Source organism: Daktulosphaira vitifoliae, unplaced genomic scaffold (genome assembly GCF_025091365.1).
Source record: "Daktulosphaira vitifoliae isolate Bord-2020 unplaced genomic scaffold, ASM2509136v1 Scaffold_22, whole genome shotgun sequence".
In the NCBI taxonomy this organism is placed as follows: Eukaryota; Metazoa; Arthropoda; class Insecta; order Hemiptera; family Phylloxeridae; genus Daktulosphaira; species Daktulosphaira vitifoliae.
The window spans coordinates 5,712-29,605 of NW_026099593.1; the positions used below are offsets into that span (position 1 = coordinate 5,712).

The following is a 23,894-nucleotide window of genomic DNA, read 5'->3' on the forward strand; positions in this document are numbered from 1 at the left end:
TAATGTTCTATGGTTAATAATTATTGTTATTTTGTTTTTATACATATTTAAAGGTTTGCAATTCAATGACTGGAACATCCAGTCAAAAATGTTATATTTGACGGTGTAAGCCGACCGAAATGAATAACATTGAGGCAATTAAAAGTCGACCTGTTATAAAGGAAATTACAGATACGGATTATCAACATTACATGCGTGGATACGTTTTTTTTGAATATTTTATCCACTTATTGTACAAATTTAAAACGTGGCAGGTAAAATTCCTAAGATTAATTTTGTAAATATGAATTTAAATATTTCATAAAATACATTATAAATATAGGTTAAAGATAAAAACAGAGATCAATATAATGCGCGAAAAAAATTTGTTCAAAATAAATTTCGTGCTGAGATGGGACTTCTAGTTGATATTGCGTGGCAAGGTACAAAGAATTATAATAATAATGTAGCGAATCGGATATAAATATTATGTAAAAACTTATAATTTGCATGGTATTTTTATAAATGCCGAAACATCGTCTTTGTGTACTGGCATTGATGTTAATTTAATAAAGCGTTGCGAAAATATTTTATTGACTATAGTAAGTGGATATTCAATTAATATAGAAGCTTTGAAAAATATTGTATTAACATAGCCAAGGTATTTGTTTCTCTCTATCCATGGTACTAAATACCAGCATCCGTACACAAAATTTTACTTCACGGTGCAGATGTTAGATGATTTTCACCACATCCTATTGGTAATAGATTTTAAAAAAACCCCGTACAGGGGGTCGCGGCACAATGGTGACGTAGCATAGTTGGATCAAGTATAATGATATCTGATATTGATTAATATCATTATTAAAAAAAAAACGCTTCGATGCAAATCTTTAGATAGTGTTTAATTTTAAAAAATTGGTGGATTATTCCAAAATCTACATGATAAGATAAAGTATGTCGAATGAAAAAGGGATTATTAAAAATATTTTTCTCATAAAAAAATTGTGTTGATCCATATACTTTTCAATAAGTTATAGTATTATAAAATTAAAAATGTAAAAAATAAAATCGAAAATTTTCACACAAAAATATCATTTGGTAGCCATTTTCATCGTGAAGACAAAATAAATTCCAAAATTTTTTTTTCCATGATAAAGTATATTACATTAGCTTATATAAAAATGTCAGACTTTCCGGAACATTTTCAAAGGTCAAGTTGAAAAACTTAATTTTTTGTGAAAAATTTGTCATTTTTAAGTCCCACCTGTGGGCAGGTAAAGGGTCAGATTTATAAANTAAGTCCCACCTGTGGGCAGTTAAAGGGTCCGATTTATAAAAAAAATATACCAAATAAAAGGTAATAATATCATGCATCTATATAAAAAAAAATAATATTGATTTTGGTTATTTTTAAAAAATTATGGCTATTTTAAGTTAAAAAAATTTCAAAACTTTCTAAAATTAGCGATTTTTAAATTTGTAATTTTTTTAGAGGTTTCCCCCATTTACGGGGAACGAGGGAATTTTTTTCAATTTTTGAGGGTAATGTCTTCGACTAGATACGATTTGTGATCTTTTGACGTATCATTTAATGAAATCGGTTCAGTGACAGCTGAGAAAAGTGGTAAGAGACACAAAATACCCGAAAAAATTCTCTCCTTAACACAAATAAAGATCTTTTGCATATATTACTTATATCATCTGATCCTTACATTTCCAGTTTAAATAGACAAGCAAATTATTATTCAAAGGAACTGGCAATGGAAGCAAGGACTTTAGTAATACAACATAATGATGATGTTGAGTATAGTATAAATTGAAGAGGATATGAAATTAAATCATTCTTTATCAGAATTAAATTTCTAAATATAATTGCAAAATTTTTAAATAAAACAATTATTACAAATTTAAATTAATTTTACTTTATTTAATAAATGCATAATAATAATTATTTATTTGTAAACAATAAAACAACATTGGTGTCATATATATCAATAAGAAATTGATAAAACCAATGAAATTATTAAGATTACAATTTTTACGAAAATACACGTTTATTATAGGGAAATATTATGTACACGACTCAAATGCAATCTGACGCAACATTTTTTTTTTTTAATTGAAGCTTAAGAGTTCTTCTACAGCTTTTATTGCGTATCCAGTTTACGGTAGAACGCCACACACTATGAATTGTATATATATATATATATGTGTGTGTGTATACACGTAGTATATATGTATAGTAAGAGGTATCACGGTACTAGTCACAGCGATAAGATAGGTCACTTTATTTATACGTCCGTGTATATATATTTATAAACTTCAAATACACTTTCACACAAAAGGTATACTTCTATATCACGTCAGTACAATACGAGCTAATATTCACATTAAAATTGCAAAACCACAAGTAATATAATAATAAGAAAGAAATATAGTTAAAAAAACTAAAAAAAAACGCTTTTAAATCACATTGAACTAAAAAGTTAAAAATAATTTTTAAAATAAACTTAAAACAATAATGAACAAAAAATATTAGTATTATTGTGATAAAAGTATCGGGCGCTCAATATACGAAAAATATGGCACAAAGCACCCACGCTTTTATCACAATAATAATAGTATTTTTCGTTCATTATTGTTTTAAGCTTATTTTAAAAATTATTTTTAACTTTTTAGTTCGATGTGCTTTAAAAGCGTGTTTTTTAAGTTTTTTTAAACTATATTTAATTTTTACTTTTTAGTTTCATGTTATTATAGTTGTTACTATCAATATCATGGTTGCAACGGGTAACAGGAAAGCAGGGTTTGATTCCGGGGAGGGAGTTTAAGAAGCGGCTACCACATCCAAGGAAAGCAGCAGACGCGTAAATTACCCACTCAGGGAACATGGAGGTAGTGGCGAAAAATGACGATACGGGAATCATCCTTTGTAATCGAAATGAATACACTCTATATCTCTTAATGAGATTAAAGCGTGTTAATATATAATTTTAATAGTAATTAGAATATATATATATTTACATGAAAAGCGATTTAAGTACGTAAACGTATCATGCACGAGGTATAGCCGTGTTTTGTTGGCGGGCGTGGCGGGGGGAACGTTACACACCAGGTATATACGGCGGTAGCGGCATCGGCTGTAGGAATATATAAATGAATATTAACATATACGTATATATAAATATTAATATATATATATATTNGGGCCGTATCAATTACAATAAAAATTTGTTATATATATATATACTTGATGACACGCACGCGTATACGGGTACGAAAACCAAAAATAAAATTATACAGGAAAATATTGTTGTCGGCCAGTGGTGAGCGGGGTGGGGTGAATGCGTTACGACAGTATAGTCTCAAGGTCAACGGGATACGCGACATAATAACACGTGCCGCGTGGAGTTACAAACTTACAACAAACATACAAGTGAAACTAATATAAGTGTGTTAAAAACGACTAAGTTCCGGAGAGTGAAATCTTGAGTAGAGTGTTGTAGATTTTGTGTATTTTAAAATCGCCGAATGAACTGGTTTAGATGGGGGGAAATGGATTTTTATAGTTTGAAGGGGGTAGCCTAGGGATTCCTACCGCGATCCTGGAAGCTAAGGCTTGCTATTCTAATTGGTCAATTATAATGGGGGCCTTGCGTGTAGGCGTTACTTAATAATCTCTACAATAAGTAGATTTTATCCCATAATTAACTGATTATTTTGTATTTTAAATAAGATAACCCTGTTTTAGTGATCTTGTATAACCATAATATGTGACATACATGTACAAATGATAACATCATATAATATGTTAATATTATAAGTAATAATATAATATTACTGTACCCTCTCACCATTTATTCATTTTTTAAGTATTATTAGAATTAAGCTATGATCACATATCTTAACTTAATTCAAATAATTAACGTCACATACCTTACTCCACGCCAGGGGAAGGTGACAAATTTTAATTATTTTCGAACTAATTAAAAACTCTTTAAATAATAAATATTAATTAATCAGATTTATATCAATTGGTCACAATGATAAAGTAGTATTTCTAGAAAGTTTTCATTATTTATAGTAATTATATTTTTTATAGGATTCCATTATAGCATAAAGGTGACAAAATGCCACACCGTTCCCTAATGTAGTATAAAAATACATACTATGTATTTACATACTCTATATTTTTAGTATGTATATACTAAAAATATTTCAGAATTTGACAAAATTTAGTGTTAAAATATAATTTATAAAACACTATCTTTATTTTAAAAATAACTAATATCTATATAAGAAAATTATAAAACTATAACAATTAAAGGGATTTTTTTTACAAACAAATGCATATTAAATAATCAATAATTGATGAAACCAGCGGAAAGACAATGTCTATAAAAAGTGATCTCTTCTGCAATCTAGTTAATAGCAAATATTATATATTACCATTATGTACGAATATTTATGATTACATTTAAATATATGGCTAATATTTTATTAGTGTTATTGCAAAATTATTTTTTATGCAGAATAAATAGTAAAACATGATTAATACTTATTCGACTGTTCAAAATTGATTTTAATCTTCTTGAAAAGAATTATTTGAGTTTTATAAAATAATTTTTTTTTTACTATAATCTCTTTGAGAGTTTCCCTCATTCATTTGCCATGACCTCATATTTAACTGTTTAAGCTATACATTTTATAAGCACTAAGTTACAACAATAAAAACTTTGGGAATTTTTGTGGGGGTGAAATGGAGGTACAAACCTCTATGACAGAAATAAATATATAGTGAAGATTTTGTTTGGAGGGCTATAAAAAAATTGCTATACATATTCCTTTTGAGAACGCTTTGTGACATAAGTAATCTAAATATTACTGCTTTTATTCAAAGTTTTTGCTTTTAGGGGTATATACCCCTACTTTTAAGAAATACATTCACTTATATTAAAACTTATTCTTAAATTAAGATTTGAAATATAAAAATAGTTGATTAAAAATGTATATTTTTCTAGTATTGGTTAGTTCGGTGAATAATCTTAATGAAGCTGAAGAAACTTCTTCGAGTGAGTTTTCAATTATTTTATTTTAAATGTGGAGTTTTGAAGTGTAAGTTTTTTTTTAAGATAGGTACTAATTTTGAACAATTTTTTGAAAAATTTTTTTGAATTTTTGCATAAGATGCTTTTAAGGCTGTATGTAAAAATCAAATAAACGTAAAAAAGTACATTTACAAACTCAAATAAATCATACAAGTAAATGAGTATGTTTTATTAACTATAACGTAACAAAAGGTACCAATTAGTATTGGTATATTTGTATATATATTTATATGTATCTTAAATTATTTTGGTTGAGCCGAATGCGTTATCATTCATATAATCACGATAAGGTGATTTGTTGGTGTTGGGCGCATGCGAGATAATCAGCTGTGTACTACTTCGGATCGGTTCATGGACGGCATTTGTGTGTACATTCACCCCGCTCCTTTCCTATCTTGAACGTCATTTGCACTGCTCACCGCCTATATTGTCGCCTTATGATATATTCTGATTCGAATTATTCTTAATAATTTCCGGCACTGGGTAGTAAAATTTGTTAACCCTTACTCTTGAAGCTAGCCGGGTGTCGCCATCGGACCGCCGGATCGAACACCGGACGGTTTGTCGGGAAATAGCCATAGTCGGAACTGGCTGCACTATTTCCTGTCTGTAGTGGAAGTTTTTTTTTTAGTTGTGTGCGCTACAACTATTGTGTGTTTTATTTTTTATATATATAATTTTTTCGTGAGTGTTCACTAATTTTGTAGAGCTGTGATTTTTTTTATTTTGGCGTCGGCTGAACCTGTCTTCAGTTTCTGAGCACTTTGGGGTTGGTAATGTACATTTAATTATTATGTTTTGAGCCAAATTTTTTTTTTTAGCGCCGTGCCATAAGCACGCGTGGCAATTTTTTTTATTAATCTTTTGTAGGTCTCTCAACATGGTAGACGTGTTACAATACCACCCACCATGTTTATTTATTTAATTATTTAACGCCAACGGAAGTTTACAGGAATAATATTATGATAACATAATTTAACAAAAATGTCTGGTGCATCAATTAGACCATTAAGGAGAGCATCGATAAATTAACGGTTTGCGTCAAATCGCCTGGAACTAAGAGTAGGGATATTAAGGGTGGACCAAATAATGGAATATTCATGAGGGGGGTGGGTAATTTTAAGTAATTAAGCGGAATAAGATTAAAAGCGATTCTGTACTCTTTCAATACGGAGTTGATCTTTAGCTAAATAAGGATGCCACACAACCGCTCCGTATTCTAAAATAGAGCGAACGAGTGAGAGATAGAGGGAACGTAAACATTGTGGAGAAGTAAAGAGGTTAGTATGTCGTTTTAAAAATCCTAAAATTTTTAAGGCTTTGCCTACCATAAAGTTAATACGGACGTCAAAAGATAGCGAAGGAGTCAGGTGGAATCCCAGGTCAGTTTCTTGAAATACACGCTCTAACATGGTACTATCTAGGGAGTAGGAGTATAAAAGAGGAGCGCGCATCCTGGTAAATGTCATAATATAACATATACTTATATTAAGTGAGAGGCCAACCCGATTAACCCAGCAAACAAAGGAATTAAGATCTGTTTGCAATAACAAACAATTAGAGGAAGAAGCTACTATTATAAAATTTTTCATGTCATTTGCAAATAAGAGGACGTTAAACGTAAAAAAATAATAATAATAATCAATTATAATTTGACTAATGTACATTTTAAAGATGTGATGTAAAGTTCCAGTGTTTCCGTCTAAACAACTTGTTATGATTTTTTTATCAAAATACGATCGTTGTCAATAAACTACTATGTAAACTATATAGAAAAATACAGATTGGTTCTTCGTCATTTTATTTAAAACTTAAATTCTCTGAACTATATTTGGATATTGACTTTTATGATATTTTTCAAAAAGAACAAAACGTATTTCTTTAAAAGTACATTTTTTTTCGTTTTACTCGGATACGAAATAATTATACTGAAGTATAGGGAGAAATTGATAAGAATATTATGGTATTATAATCTGAATTCGTATTTCCTAATGCGCAAATTCAACTTCTTAGCAAAGTTTTAATTATTCAAATGATCTATGCAATGCTAACTAAGTATAGTTGGTACTTACAACGTATAAAATATTGAGAGGAAGTAGATTTACGTGTCTGTAGTGAATTATAAAATTGTAACAAATAAAAAGAAATGAACGGAATGAGTTGTCCAAGGAAGAAGAGTGAAAGGAATTAATAATAATTTTAAGTTACTTCTGTTCCCTATCCCAACCGTTGTTATTTTTTATTCTTATTTATTATGTGATTTTCATTAGTTTTGTTTATTGAAATAAAAAATACAGTCACTAATCTATACCTTCTATGCCTTTCAAATAATCTCTTTAATATACGCGTTGTTTGATTGTGCATTTTTGCAAACACACTTGTATATGTTTTTTTGTCTTAGAATGTACTCTTATTATATATATTTTAATTTTTTACTTTAAATATTATAATTGTACGAAGTGGGACGCTGTGAACGAGTCGGTAATGCGGTAGTGCTTGACGCGCACTGCCTCGGGTTCGAAACTTGGCTTCATTTACCGAACAAGATTGTGTAATTGGAGTCGCCATCCCACTCTCCGGTGACGGACTAACCGTCCGTCTCCGAGTATAAATGGTTTAGAACACCTCCTCCTAGGGGGCTATAAAAAAAAAAAAAATTATACGAAGTTCTTTATCAATGTTTTCCAAAACTCACCCTGGTGTTACCAAAGTAGGATTAAAAAATATGTTTATTTATATTTAAAAGTGGGTTCCTACGATTGGTGTACTTGTCAAGTATACCAATAATTGTAGTAAAAAACTTTAATATGAATAAGAAATTTTTTCAAACGAGAAGAGTCTACAATGATGGGGTCCTTGATATTCATTGAAGTTATTGATTCTAAATGAAATAAAAACCAAAAGAGTTAAATATTTTTTTCTAACTTAAAAACTTTTGTAAGGTATTTTAAAATCAAATAAAATACAAAATCGAAAATTTCGTATTTTCGTAATTTTGTATTATAAAATCGTNAAGATATTTTAAAATAAAATAAAATACAAAATCGAAAATTTCGTATTTTCGTAATTTTGTATTATAAAATCGTGCCATGATTTTATAAATCATATATCATGAAGACAAAATAAGTCCGAAATTTTATTTTCCATAATAAAGCATATTGCATAAGCTTTAATTTAAGATAAATATAATAGTGTCAGTATTTCCGGAAAATTTTCAAAAATTAAGCAGAAAAAGTTAATTATTTGTGAATAAGTTGTAATTTTGGATCCCCCCCCTGTAGGCAGGTAAAGGGTTAGATTTATAAAAAAAATATATGAAATGGTAGGTAAATACCTCATATAACTATAAAAAAAATGATATTGATTTGATCATTTTTTAAAAAGTTATGGCAGTTTTTAATAAAAAAAAATTGAAAAAATGTTGAAAATTAGCGATTTTTAAATATGTGATTTATTTTGAGATTTCTCTCATTTACGGGGAACGAGAGAAATTTTTTCAATTTTTGAGGGTAATGTCTTCAACTAGATACAATTTGTGATCTTTGATGTATCGTTGAAAGAAATCGTTTCAGTGAGAGATGAGAAAAGTAGTAAAAGACACAAAAAAAAGGACATCATAGTAATTTTAATCTTCAATACTTCAACTTCGCATCGAAGCTAAAAATTTGTTGATTTTATATGGAAAAAATAAATATATATAATGTATTTAGTAATTACTGAAACGGGTTTCTAGTATTCTTATTGTAACAATTGACTGAATCCTTACTTACTCTGTATATATTATATAAAAATTTAAACTTAAATAATTTTACTTATTAAATGATATTTTATACTTTCCGAATGGTAACATTGATTAGATGATTTTACTTTATTTGTGTATATATGACAATTAGTTCTTGTATAAAATAATATACTACAAAACAAAATATAATAATAATTTTAAAAATCTTGTATTTTTTTTTTAGATGACATATCTAATGACAAAGTTTGTATAATTTGTCATGAAGAAAAAACATCAGTTTCTTTTAATAACTGTGTACACAAAATGTGTAATTCATGTGCAAATGGAGTACTTCATAATTATTATAAAAAATGCCCTATATGCAAAAAGATAAATACTATAATTATTGGTATTCGTAAGTACCTAATCGTATAAATTAATAAATTTGTATCAACAAGGGCCTGATATTTTTGTAAAATATGAACAATTTTATTAAAGGGTTACATTTTTTGCTGTAAAAAAATTTGATGTTATTTATTACTAATTAATAAACACAGTAAAAGAATTTAGATTTTTGTATTTAATGTAATGACATTGATCATTAAAGTCTTTGTTAGAAAAAGTTAGTTTTATTCTGATAACTGTAAATATAAATTGTCATATTTGTTCATTACATATTCAGTATTAGTTAATAATATTAATAAAATAATATTTAATATACATTTTTTTCGGCATTTTCAAGAGAAACCGAAACTGATTATTTTTCAAAACCGAGTCCGAAAACTAAAATAGAACCCAGTCATGTTTTAAAGCTGGTTTTCAAACATCAACCAAAACCGCAAAAATATAGAACGATTTCAGTCTCTTATAATAAATGTAGTTATAGAAATTAATTCAAACTGACTATCAAAATTTGACAGAAATTTACTTAAAATTCTTATTTTTTTAATTAAAAATAATTTTGTATGTTTTTTATGGCAACAAAATCAATAAATGACAACATACAATTAATGCTTTTACACGTAGTATTACTTAACATTAGTAGGGTGGTATTTATGTGGGGTAATTGAATATACGATTCTAGGTTTGTGGAAATCATTGAAGTAAATATTAGCCATTTGTTAAACTTAAAAATTTCAAATTTAAGCGTTGATTTTTTTTTTCTGAAATGATAAAAAATAAATAAATAAAGTTTCATCAATATTTTTAAATTTGATATTCTGAACTTATTAGATAATATTAGTAAATATTAGTTATTCATATAAACGTTAGAATTTTAAATTTATACTTTGAATATTTTTTCTTTGGGACGATAAAAAATGAATAAATAGAGTTTTATCCATATTTTTCATGAAACGTCATAATTTAGTATTCTAAATTTCACAATTTCTGGCTGCTCTACTTAGTTTTTATGAATATATTAATAATGCATGGATAATTTTAGAATCAGATACTGATAATATTTGTTATACTTGTGGAAAAGAACCACTGACAGTAGACATTGGTTGTAAAAATAATCACAAAATGGGTAATAATTGTGCTTATAGAGCGGTTAATGTCTTAAATATTAAATATGTTTGTCCATACTGCAATTTAAAAAACAGAGGTTACAAAAATCTCCGTAAGTATAATTGATATTTACATAGTTATAACAACAAAATACACATGACATATATATATATATATACATTATACATTAATTTGATTTAATGTTATTTGTCAGTAATGTTAAGTTAAAATAATATATCTTTTAAATTAAATCGAACAATTTTTCATTTATTATTTTATTATTATACAAAACGATTCAACTATCATGGACCACTTAATTAATCGAAAAATAAAAATAATATTAATAATATTTAGCTTTAATGAGATGCTGACAAGGTATTAATTTTATTATGATGTGTTTTTTTTTTATGTCTGTCGCCACTTTTTCTCAGCCAACCGAAATCTTTCAACGACACGTCAAAAGATCTAAAATAGTATCTAGTTGAAGACATAACACTTAAAAATTAAAAAAAATTCGCTCGTTCCCTGTAAATGGGGGAAATCTTTAAAAAATTTACAATTTTTAAAATCGGTAAATTTTGACATTTTTTTCTTAAATTCTTAATCTTTTTGAAAAATGAATGTTCCAAAATAATTTTTTATATAAGTACCTTATGTATTTTTATTTTATTTGATAAAAATTGTTTGAAAACCTGACTATATACCTGCCCACAGGGGTGGATTAATTATAGCAACTTTTTCACAAAAGCCAACTTTTTCAAATTTTGAAAATGTTTCGGAAATACTGCGTTTTTTAGATATATGTTAAATTAAAGCTTATGTTACGTTCTATAAGTTAAAAAAAAATTTGTCCCAACAAACTATCTGCTATGTGCAAATGGCAGCCGTAGTTAAAAACATGCTATTTTTGTGTTAAAATTTTCGATTTTCGATTTCATAATTTCAACTTTAAAATGCTATAACATTTTGAAAAATGTATAAAATTTTCTTTTAATAAATACTTTATGTTTACTTTTTTCATCCGACACACTTTTTTTTCAAATTGATAAATTTTTTTAATTTTTAAGGACAATGTCTTCAACTAATTACGATTTTAGATCTTTTGACGTATCGTTGAAATATTTCGGTTGGTTGAGTAAAAAGTAGTATCATACATAAAAAAAAGGCATAATAGTAAAATAATATTATTCAGCTTTGCATAGGAGCTAAAAAAAATAAACTATAGCACGGTGGGGTCGCAGCACAGTGTGGACGTGCCATGATTGGGACAAGTATAAAAAATATATGACAGTGATTAAAATCACTAAAAAAAACACATCTTAGTAAAATCTCAGCTTCACATTATTCCTAAAATTAATCAAAAAAATAAACTTTTATCAAATTATTATTGATTTTTAATATTTTAAAAATAATCTGTGCTAAATTTAAATTTAAAATGTAATTTTTAAATTATTTTTTTGATTCTTTAAAGTTGATTTTTATGAAAATTTAAAAATGTTGAACTTTCAAGCACTATTTTAGGTCAACTTGCAATTTAGAATTTATATAATTTATATCATCATAGAAGATTTTATGTGAAATAAAAAATTGTTCTTTTTTATATTGATATGTGATTAGAAAATTATGTAATTACTAGTAACAGTAAATTTATAAGAAAAGATCAAAACATCGTTAAAAATACTATTTTTTTGTATTTTTATTGTAATAAAAATCTAAATAGAAGTCTTAGAAACCATTTCTATGTAATTCTTAGTGGTTAAATAGATGTTACAATTGAATTATTCAAAACTAAATTAATTTATTAAATATTCAATAATTATTGAATAATTATTATTATTTATTAATGCATTGATATACTGCACATATTATATTCTGCTTGTTTACACTGATTAGGTGATATATTTAGTCTATGTATTATTTATTAAACAATTCCTTCTAAAAATTAAACACTATCTACAGATTTGTATCAAAGTGTTTTTTATGATAGTGATTTTAATATCTGTCAGATATCAACTATGTTATGTCCCCCCTGTGCTGGTTATTTTATAATGAAATTACATCAATTGTATCTGGTGGATATAAGATTGATGTTATCTATAAAGACCTTAGAAAAACATTTGACACATTAAATCATGCTATTTTGGTGGACAATTGATAAAAAACCGGTGTTACTGACCCTATTTTATCTTGGTTTTCATCTTACCATAGTGGTAGATAATAGCAAGTAAAAATTGTTGACTCTTTATCATCAATATTTATGAATGACCCAACTAATATTTTTCGTCATGCACGTTGCTTACTTTTTGCTTATGATGTAAAATTGTTTATACAAATAAAATTTATTAATGATTGTTTAAATCTCCAATTATCTCCAATTTCCTTTGATTTGTAATTTAATGAGCACGTTACTTATATTTATAATAAAGTTTTACACACTTTCTTTAAAAAATAATTGTTCTGAATTTACTAATCCTCTATGCTTTTATGTTCCTATTGTTATCTTACGTAATAGTTCACTATTCTACATTTCTTTACATAAGTAAAATTATAGTAATTTTTCACTGGTTAACCGTATGCTAATAAATTGCAATTCAGTTTGCTATAAATTAGATTTTTTGTTATGAAGTTATGAATAATTTAAAATATCGACTGGAAGTGAGGAGTGGGTGCTGCTATTTTTATTACTAGACATTTCTCTATCCAACTCCTCCTACCTAGCTATAAAAATGTAAATGACTTTTTAAATACTGGTCTAAAAGTTGTTATCGACAAAAACTTTACTTAAATACATCAATTTCTATTTTATAAGCAATTTAAATATGAATGTTGCCATTTAAAAAAAAAAGTTGACACTTCTATAGAATACAAGATGTGAAGATAAACAGTATTTTATAACAGATAAATGGAGATATACATGTAACTAACAAAACCTGATTTTTTAAAAACAAATTATTATTTTAAAAGAAATTGAGGCGCTAGTATTAAAATAATCACCCTAAAATAAATGGATACATGATACCAAGGCCCAGTTGAAGTCATAGGTGATCGTCTTATTCTCATGCTAGCCCTGTCTCTGAGTAATAATACAACTTGGATTATGAATATTAACTAAAATATTATTATAAAACTTTTAATGTTTTTTTATTAAAAATCTTTAAAATATTTTTTTTAGATGATCCTAAAACTTTTCCAAGTAAGAGCATACATGTTTTATAAATATTTTTTAACTTGTAAACACATTTTCTTTATACTTTGTACGACGTTAGAATCAATTGGATCATTAAATAAAACAAACGATTAATTGATTTAATATATCAAAAATCATTTAAAAATGTTCAACAACAAAGAGACGTAGGATTACTTTGAAAATATTGTCAACTATTGTGATGAACCGTATGGCGAATATATGACATTTCCGTTATCGCAAAATTATTATTAAATGATTTGAATGTACTTTAAAATTATTTTTTAAGGTCTTTGACAAATATCGTCTAAAGCTCTGTATTAACAAGCGCTTGCTAATTTTTGTCTCGTAATTATAGGATCAGAATAAGGGCGACATGTATGTTCTACAAGACATATTAAAACTAATTTACAATAGAGTTAAATATAATCAATTCTACTAAAAATGAAAAAAATTACCTCTTAGATCAATAATTTTATCAAGCTCAGTCACACGAATAGTACTCTTGCAAAATAACACCAACTTTGATATCCGTTTTTACTCCTTTGTATGCAAAACCAAATTAAAATTGTTCAAGGTTTCAGCCAAAACAGAGGGACTTCTATTTACCCACTGCCTAGGGAAACATTGGACAGTGATCTAGTAGCCAAACCAAGCAAGAATAGTACTCATTGACGGAGCTACTAGGTTTTGATTAAAAAAAAAATAAATATTTTTAAAATGAGGGATAAGTATGAAGAGAAAAAGAACATAGGCCGTGTATAATATAATAATATTTTTATTTTATTTAAAATTTTTATATGTATCATTTCAACATCATTAGATATATATATATTATATATTATATATATATATATATATTAGTGTGTCCCTTATTTTGAAAATTTTGGAAATTCTTCGAATTCACTCCATAAATTTGTGTGTATACATATAAAAAGTGGCTACAAAAAATTTCAGGCTGATCAGATAAGTTTAAACCGTGCCGACTTGGGGTTGAAAATCGGCCAAAAGAGGTACTTTTTTAGTTTTTAGCAATTAACTCATAAATTAGCGCTTTCACAAAAAAAAAAAATTTTAAAACTAAATTGTAGACCTAATTGTTTTGTATAAATTAAATCCTTACAGTTTTTCTTTTAAATCCATTAGTTTTTGAAAAATGTCAAAATACATAATATTTCGTAAAATTGCCGAAATTGGTATATTTAAGAATATTTCATCATATATGACGAACCATATGTGATACGACCTAATGTTTCTTACAAATATTATTTAAAATTAAATTTTACTCAACCGTAAATACTTATATATGCATCATGATTTTACAAATTTTAATTGACTAATAAGTAATTAAATTATTTATTTTCGACTGGTATGAAAAACTAAATTATACAGAAAACACGTTAAATTATATAAAATCTACATCGATTATTTTGAAGTTATAAAATTATAATAATATATCAACAAGATTACCCCAGAGTGGCGCTAAGTAATTAGCACTTCAGGTTTGTCGAACCTGGCACCCCGAGCTTTGCGCTGGACTTTACTGGTTGGCTAAGTCTGGTCCTCCAGGTTGGGGTTTGGAAACGGGTTAAGAAGCCGTCGCTGTAAAAATCTCTACTGTTAAGCAACCAAAACTAAAGCCTCGGGACAGAGATTTGGAAAGAACACAATGGAAATGCCCCGGAGAACAAGGTTTTAGGATTAAATCATGTAATGTAAGATCTATATTTAAAGTAAAAGCTCTTGATACACTAGTCGATGCAATAAATATATAGACTATAGATAGGTATAAATTGAATATTGTAGCGTTACAAGAAACGAGATTCAAGGTTAAAGATGTCTACCAGCATATAATATGACACTATTCTATAGTGGTATAGCGACTAATAAGCATGAAAATGGCGTGGTTTTTCTCGTGCGCAATAGTCTAATACAATGGATTAAGCAATTTAAGGCCATTATATTAAATTGTTATAGGGAGATATGAACGCTCGAGTGGGAAAAGAAAATGCATACAAAGTGACGATTGGAAAACATAGTCTACACGACTGAAGCAATGTTAACGGAATAAGATTAATTAATTTTGCAATAAGTAAAAATATGGTGATAAGCAGTACAGGATTCCCGGGGAAAAATTTTTATTAAGAAACGTGGTTTTTACTAGGAAGCATATTTAGTAGCCAAATTGATCATGTTCTCATAGAAAATAAATTGAAGACGATTAAAAAAAAACGTCAAAGAAGTAGACACAGACACAGACTATTACTTGATCCTGATTGACTTCACAGTAAAGATGTTTATAGAAAGAAAAAAAATAAAAAATACCCAGAAAATACAACATGGATACATTAAAAAATGAAGAAATGTTACAGACATTTCAAGAAATAGTAACAAATATACCAGGAAGAAGAGAATAAAGTGATATTGAACAGATGCGGAAGTCATGGAAAGTAATAAAGATCTCAATAACAGAATTCGTAGAAAAAGTCATTCAACTCGCACAAAGAAAGAATGCAAGCAAAGAAATGGTTTAATTATAATTGTCAGAAAGGAATCAGGGAACGCAATAAAGCCAGAATCAACGCAATCCATACACCTATTTCTGGAAACATACGGGATTTCGAGAACAAGCGAAGAGAACTAGCTACAATAATAAGAAAATAAAATAAAATAGCGGAAAAAGAACGATTAGAGTAGATTGAAAACTTCAAACACAATCCCAGAGATTCTGCAAACGTTGCAGAACATTTAAAAATGGATTTATACCAACTATACAGATGATTGAAGATAATAATGGTGTTCTAATTACAAGAACGAAAAATATTGCTGAGGAATTTAGAATGTACTTTGAAAAACTCCTTAACAGAAACTCAACAACGGAAGTAGGGAAACAAGACGACACCATACATTACGCAGCAGAACCAGAAATATTGAATTCGAGTTTAGAAAAGATACAGTATGCTATTCAGACTATAAAAAAATTAGTCACTATGAAATAAAAAAATTGTAGCTGAATTATTGAAGATAGGAGGACAAAAACTAACAAAGGAAAATATACCACAAGACTAAAATGAATCATTGAAATGTTCAATTTTCAAAAACGGTAACCGAAATAAAGTAGTAGAGGATTATTACTGCTGAACACTGAGTATAAGTTATTATCATTAATAATACTTAATAGTATTAAATAAAATTAAAAATATTATTAATTTAAAAACTAAAAAATATTAAATTCAAAAAGTCACAAAAAATTGCCGAAAAAATCTCGGATACGTATTTTGGAATTATAAACCATTATAAACGTTTAACATATATACACATAGTTTGTGTTAAATATAGTTTTAATTTTATTTAATTAATTAGCTACAAGTGATCAATTTTTATTATATAAACACTTAAAGATTGCAAATTTATACAGATGAGATAGTAGGTAACTACCAAAGCGGATTCAGAAAAAATGAATCAATTATTGATCATATATTTGTCATAAGACAGATTATGTAAAAAAGTCTCGAGTTCGCGAAAGATCTACATATGGTTTTTTGTAGATTACAAACAAACCTATGAGACGAAAACTATGGAAAATTCTTAAAAACGTTGATTTACCAACTAAATTAATCAACATGATAAATATGTGTAACACGAATATCAGCAGCCGAGCCAAGGTGAACAACGAGGTATAATCTTCGTTTTTCATAGTAGATTGAAGCAGGAGATGCGATATCACCAATGCATTTAAATATGACACTGAAGAGTGTAATAAGAAAGATACCTGAGACAATAAATCTTGACAAAGGAAATGTCTTACTAGTATATGTAGACGTCATAGTGGTTATTGGGAATTTGCGGGAAGGTATTCAGAATTCTGTTGAAGAACTGATAAAGATAGAAAAAGATATTAGTTTGAAAATCAACAGAGAAAAACCTAAATACATGATGGTAGAACAATGAAGTGTGACCATATTAATCTCCAGATGTGAAATAGCACCTTTGATCAAGTACAATATGTCGGTTCTTCCTTTGTTTAATGGAAAAGTCCATTAAGACTTATTTAGACCCATTAGTTTTCAACTGATGGGTCTAATTTTGATTTAAATTTAAGCTACCGGTCTATAGATCTCAATGTAATTGTTGATTATTTAAATTCTATGGATTCTCATGCCAAAACTGCCCCTGATGGTATACCATCTACGTTATTAAAATCTTGTAGTGCAGTATTTGCACAATCGCTTCATTTAATTTTCAATAAATCAATAAGTTTGGTTTAAACATATTGCCATAAATTATAGACCAATTTCCAATTCGATTGAAAAATAAATTGGCATATATAGAACATAAAATGTTATAAGTTTCCAAAAAATATAGTGTCTCATATTTAAAGATTTACCTGTATGTTATATTGATAATTAAGTGTAAATCCAAAAATATAAATCCGATAAACTTCGAATGAGTTTTAAAAACTTGTAGTCTTGACAATATTTTATAAAAATAGTTCAAAGGCTATACTTCAATGTGAGCGTTATTATTTTTTGGACGGAAAATACCCATTCTTCCTTACATATTTTTTAATATCAAAATCAGTCAATTTTGTTTTTTTTAATTACTACAACTTTCTAAAAATTGAATGATAAAAATAAACAATTTGTATCTTTTTGAGTGGAAATTCTTTGTTAATAGATGTTGACCACTAAATCCTGCTTACAATATATAGTTAAATAAATAAGTAATTAATATTTTTATGATGCAGGTGAAGTCGAAATATGTGTATGTAAATCTGAACCCGTTACACATATATTAATGCCTTGTTATCATCGTATTGGAAGTATATGTTCATACTATATACCTGATCCTAAAAAATACTGTTATATATGTCAAAGAGAAATTGTGAAATGTTTAACTATAGGTACGTTTTTGTATTATATTATTATTTTTTAATTAAATAACTATCTAGTTGAAGACATTGTCCTTAAAGATTAAAAGTTTTCACTCGTTCACTGTAAATGAAAGAAATCTCCTAAAATTTTATAATTTATAAAATCGGTAAATTTCGTCATTTTTTAAATTTTAGCTTCGATGCGAAGCTGAGAAGGCATTGATTTTACCATGTTTTTTTTTAACTTTTGTAATAGATATTTAGCACTTATAATTTTATTTTATTTGTATTTTTATAATGATGTTTTTTTTTTAATAAACCGCATTATAATGAAAGATGATAGATATAAAAACACCAATACCTGTATGAAATATTTTACGCAAATTAGTAGAACAATAGATTGCGCATAGATCTCTCTAAATTAATTAACTAGCCAATGAGAAGCATTGTGCAATTAAAATAATTCTCCCCCTCATAAAACAGGCCTATAAAAGAGCAATGTCTAGCTCATTCGTCACCTTATTTTTTTTCTAAAAATCTGGTCATGGTGCGTCTCTGCACCAGACTGTTTCGCGTTTGTGCTCTTTCTGACTTAGAATCTTTTCACACTTGGTGTTTTTATCAAAATCTCTCATAAGTAATGTAATTTTTAAAAAAATAACTTATCTTTTTATTTTTAGTTTTAATAAAATTTTTATTTTGTATTTTGTGAATTGTTTCAATTAAGAATTTTTTTAATTCTCCAATTGGGTTGTCTATTTAATAAGTGCATTTCGAAAAACTACCTTAGCACATCAAGTGGCTAAAACTGTTGGTAAAACAATGGTTTATGGCATGCCACTAAGGAGATCGTAGAGTGTATCTTAAATTTGAATAGATAAGTGTTTGATTGATTGCATAAGGTGCTGATGGTTTGTTGAAATCATTACCCTAGCACATCAAGCGGTTAAAACTGTTGGTAAAACAATAGTTTATGACGTGTCACTAGGGATTGATTCTCATATTCTGTCACGCTCTTTTCGGCAAGTAGTTTTAGACTCTGTAAGGTCCGTGCATCGACGAGTATATCTCCGATGGTGTAGCCAGCCTGTCTCTAGCTCTGTCGACTCTCATATCAAATACACAATTCTATAAAATACTGATAGTTTATTGAAGTCATTACCCTAGCACATCTAGCGGTTAAAACTATTCGTAAAATAATAGTTTATGACGTGTCACTAGGGATTGGTTCTCATAAGCTATCTGGTTATATAATTTTTTTTATTTTAAAATATAAAGTAACACATATACTCAGACACCAAGTATAGAAAGGAATTATAGTGAAGTAATATTTCAAGTTTAATAATTGGCATAATTTTACAAAAATTAATAAGTAAACAAAAGTCAGTGCTCTCTTTATATATATATATCTTTTACGCATTAAACAATCAAGCTAGCTTGACACAAGGTAAGTAATTATATTTCTAAGCATGTCATAAAATTAAGGATAGACGTAAGATAAATCAAGAATAACTTTTATCGAGGGAATAATACAATTGTTAAAGGTGGATAATTTGAAAAGTTATTAATAACTACTTTCTCACCATTCGGATCATAATAGTACGCGTTCAACGTAGATGTTTTAACTTGTATTATACAATTACATAAAGAAAATAATTCAGCCATNTTTATACATCTGAATAAAGAAAATAATTCAGCCATTAAGGCTTGGCGCCCAACAATTGGACAGTATCATTTTAAATGAACACACGCTGTGTTCCCATTCATATAGCATGACCAATAAATATTAAGAGTCGTAAAATCCTCCTCCGTAATCATTGCACATTTCATTGTAGAATTAATATGACTCAGGTGTGCATCATCCGAATATAATTTTCCTTCAATTTACTTTTTACGACAAACTACGCGCAGTGNCTTTTTACGACAAACCACGCGTGGTGGTAGTATTTTAATAAAGAGTTCATGGATATATATATTGTACACTATATTTTCACCTTGTAGCTAAACGTACTTCAACAATCTATTAACCATAACATCTATATATAACATCTACATTCTATTATTATTCCTCTTTCTTAATTATAAAAAAATATAAATATCACACGTATGGCCACTTATTTTATTTCCCTCATCATCCTTCATTATAATAATCTCTCTTCATTCTTTTTATTATTATAATTAATATCCATATCTTTTTACCATTTTTTCGTTTTATGACAACTTTTATCGAGGGAATAATAGAATTGCTGAAGGTAAATAATTTGAAAAGAGGGATATTATTAATAACTACTTTTTCACCATTCGGATCATAATAGTAGGCATTCAAGGTAGATGTTTTAACTTGTATTATACATCCACATAAAGAAAATAATTCAGCCATTGAGGCTTGGCACCCAACAATTGGACAGTAGCATTTTACATTCATATAGCATGACCAATAAATATTAAGAGTCGTAAAATCCTCCTCCATAATCATTGCACATTTCATTGTAGAATTAATATGACTCAGGTGTGCATCATCCGAATATAATTTTCCTTCAATTTACTTTTTACGACAAACCACGCGTGGTGGTAGTATCTTAATAAAGAGTTCATGGATATATATATTGTATGCTATATTTTTACCTTGTAGCTAAACGTACTTCAACAATCCGTTGACCATAATATCTATATATAAAATCTACATTCTATTATTATTCCTCTTTCTTAATTATAAAAAAATATAAATATCATACATATGGCCACTTATTTTATTTCCTTCATCATCCTTCATTATAATAATCTCTCTTCATTCTTTTTATTATTATAATTAATATCCATATCTTTTACCATTTTTTCTTTTTTATGACACTTTTAATTATTTTTTGTGTCTGTTACAACTTTTTCTCAGCTCTCACTAGACCGATTTTATCAAAAATGTGTCTAAAGTTCACAAATAGGATCTAGTTGAAGATATTACCATCAAAATTAAAAATTTTTCTTTGTTTCCCGTAAAAGGTGGAAATCCCTCCATAAATTAAGATTTTTAAAATTGTAAAATGTCGAAATTTTATGCAAATTTGCTTAAAAAACCCAGCACAGGGGGATCGCGGCACAGTGGTGACGTTAATAGTTAATAGTTAATAGTTGGATCAAGTATTATGATATCTGACAGTGATTAAAATCACTATAAAAAAAAAACGCTTCGATGCAAATCTTTAGATAGTGTTTAATTTTAAAAAATTGGTGGATTATACCAAAAGCAACATCATCTGCTAGTTCGTTATTAATATCCTGATATAGATAAAGTATGTCGAATAAAAAAGGGATTATTAAAAAATATTATTTCTCATAAAAAAATTATGTTGATCCATACACTTTTCAATAAGTTATATCATTATAAAATTAAAAATGTAAAAAATAAAATCGAGAATTTTCACACAATAATAGCATTTGGTAGCTATTTTCACCTTGAAGACAAAATAAAGTCCGAAATTTATTTTTGCATAAGAAAGTACAATACATTAACTTTAATTTAAGATAAATATAAAAGTGTCAGACTTTCTGGAACACTTTAAAAAATTAAGTTGAAAAAGTAAATTTTTTGTGGAAAAGTTGTCATTTTGAATCCCCCATTGTAGGTATGTAAAATGTCAGATTTATAAAAAAAATATACCAACTGATGATAAAGACATCATGCATCTCTAAAAAAAAAATTATATTGATCCATTCATTTTAGCTTCGATGTGAAGCTGAGAAGGTATTGGTTTTACTAAGATGTATTTTTTTTTTTTTTTGTGTCTGTTATCACTTTTTCTCAGCTCTCACTGAATGGATTTCTTTCAATGATACGTCAAAAGATCACAAATCGTATCTAGTCGAAGACATTACCCTTAAAAATTGAAAAAAATTCCCCCGTTATCCGTAAATGGTGGAAACCTCCAAAAAAATTACAAATTTAAAAATCGCTAATTTTCGAAATTTTTTCAATTTTTTTTCCTAAAATGTGCCGTAACTTTTTGAAAAATGAACATATCAATATAATTTTTTTTTTAATCGATTTTTGATGTCTTTACCTATCATTTAATATATTTTTTTTGTAAATTTAACCCTTTATCTGCCCACAGGATGAAATTTAAAAAGACAACTTTTTCACAAAAAGTTATCTTTTTCAACTTAAAAAGAACTTAAAAAGTTAAGTTGAAAAAGTTCTACTTTCTACATGCATTTTTTAGATTTGAACCCCTCTCGTATATAGAGAAATTGTCGGATTTAAAAAAACAGTATGTCAAATGAAAGATGTATATAAATACTACTCCTTATGAAAAAATTGTACTAATCCATACATTTTTCAAAAAGTTATAGCATAATAAAGTTAAAAATGTAAAATACAAAAACGAAAATTTTCACACGAAAATAGCATTTGGTAGCCATTTTCACCGTGAAGATAAAATAAAGTCCGAAATTTTTTTTTTTCATAATAAAGAACATTACATTAGCTTTAATTTAAGATGTATATAAAAGTGTCAGACAAATCGTTGCCATATTTAAAAACATGCAATTATGATGTTAAAATTTACGATTTCATATTTTATTTTTTCAAATTTAAATTACTATTACTTTTCGAAAAATGTATGGATAATAAAATTTGAAAAATTGCATCAATCATGAAAATTTTATATTTTCAACTTTGAACTGTTAAAACTTTTTGAAAATTGTATGGATCAACACAATTTTTTTCTTCTAAATAGTACATAAATAATACAGCCGTCCCCAAGTAGTTGGAATTAACAAGTTGACTGCCTTACCGTTTTCTTTGAACTTATCAATCTCGCTTTGAGTATCATATTAGATACACAACCGCTTTTTGTTTACTGACTTCACTTTTTTATCTTGCCTTTCTAATCTGCCCCTGAGAATCAAACATGCTTCTCACTTAAACTTGCCAATCTTATTTTGAGTATAATATATTCACTCATTTTTTTTATGAAATAAATTCTAAGTATTAAAGTTAACTCACAAAACTATTATTATTTTTTAAACTAGACCCAATTTGCTATTCAATGGTTTTTTGGCCATTTGATAGCTGCATTTCTTCCCATTTTATTCTCATTTTAAAATTGAAACATTTATTAACTATAAAATACTATAATAAAAGATGAAATAAACATATTTTTTTTTAATTAATAAATCTTTAATATTTAATTAATGATAAAAATAATATATTAATATATCTGTTAAAATACATAACAAATAAAACAAATTTAACAAGTATAAAAACATTTATAGGAACTTCCTTTGGACAATTTATTTAACAATTTTAAAGAAGTAAAATTAAGTGTATACATAAATATTTGATTAGTGTACAATTGACTATCAACCAACTATTTCACAACCTACTGTTGACTGAAGAAATATTGCATACAAAAAAATTAATAACAAATATATAAAAATATACAAGTACATAACAATTAAAACAAATTTAATAAGTATAAAAACACTTGTAGGAACTTCCTTAGGCCAATTTGGTAAATTCAA

General features: G+C 27.3%; 1 protein-coding gene across 2 annotated transcripts in view; it reads left to right on the top strand.

Annotated features, from left to right (window-relative positions):
• Positions 1-23,894, top strand: part of LOC126908857 (uncharacterized) — a 27,018-nt gene continuing 3,124 nt past the window's right edge. Inside the window, exons 1-7 of one of the 2 annotated variants that reach the window (XM_050691173.1) lie at positions 5-254; positions 323-422; positions 5,004-5,054; positions 9,056-9,226; positions 10,256-10,432; positions 13,493-13,513; positions 18,252-18,407. In XM_050691173.1, coding sequence (XP_050547130.1) covers positions 120-254; positions 323-422; positions 5,004-5,054; positions 9,056-9,226; positions 10,256-10,432; positions 13,493-13,513; positions 18,252-18,407 — 811 coding nt within the window. In that variant the 5' untranslated portion in view covers positions 5-119. Of the gene's footprint in view, positions 255-322; positions 423-5,003; positions 5,055-9,055; positions 9,227-10,255; positions 10,433-13,492; positions 13,514-18,251; positions 18,408-23,894 lie in introns of both variants that reach the window. The other variant, XM_050691175.1, reaches the window with a different exon arrangement.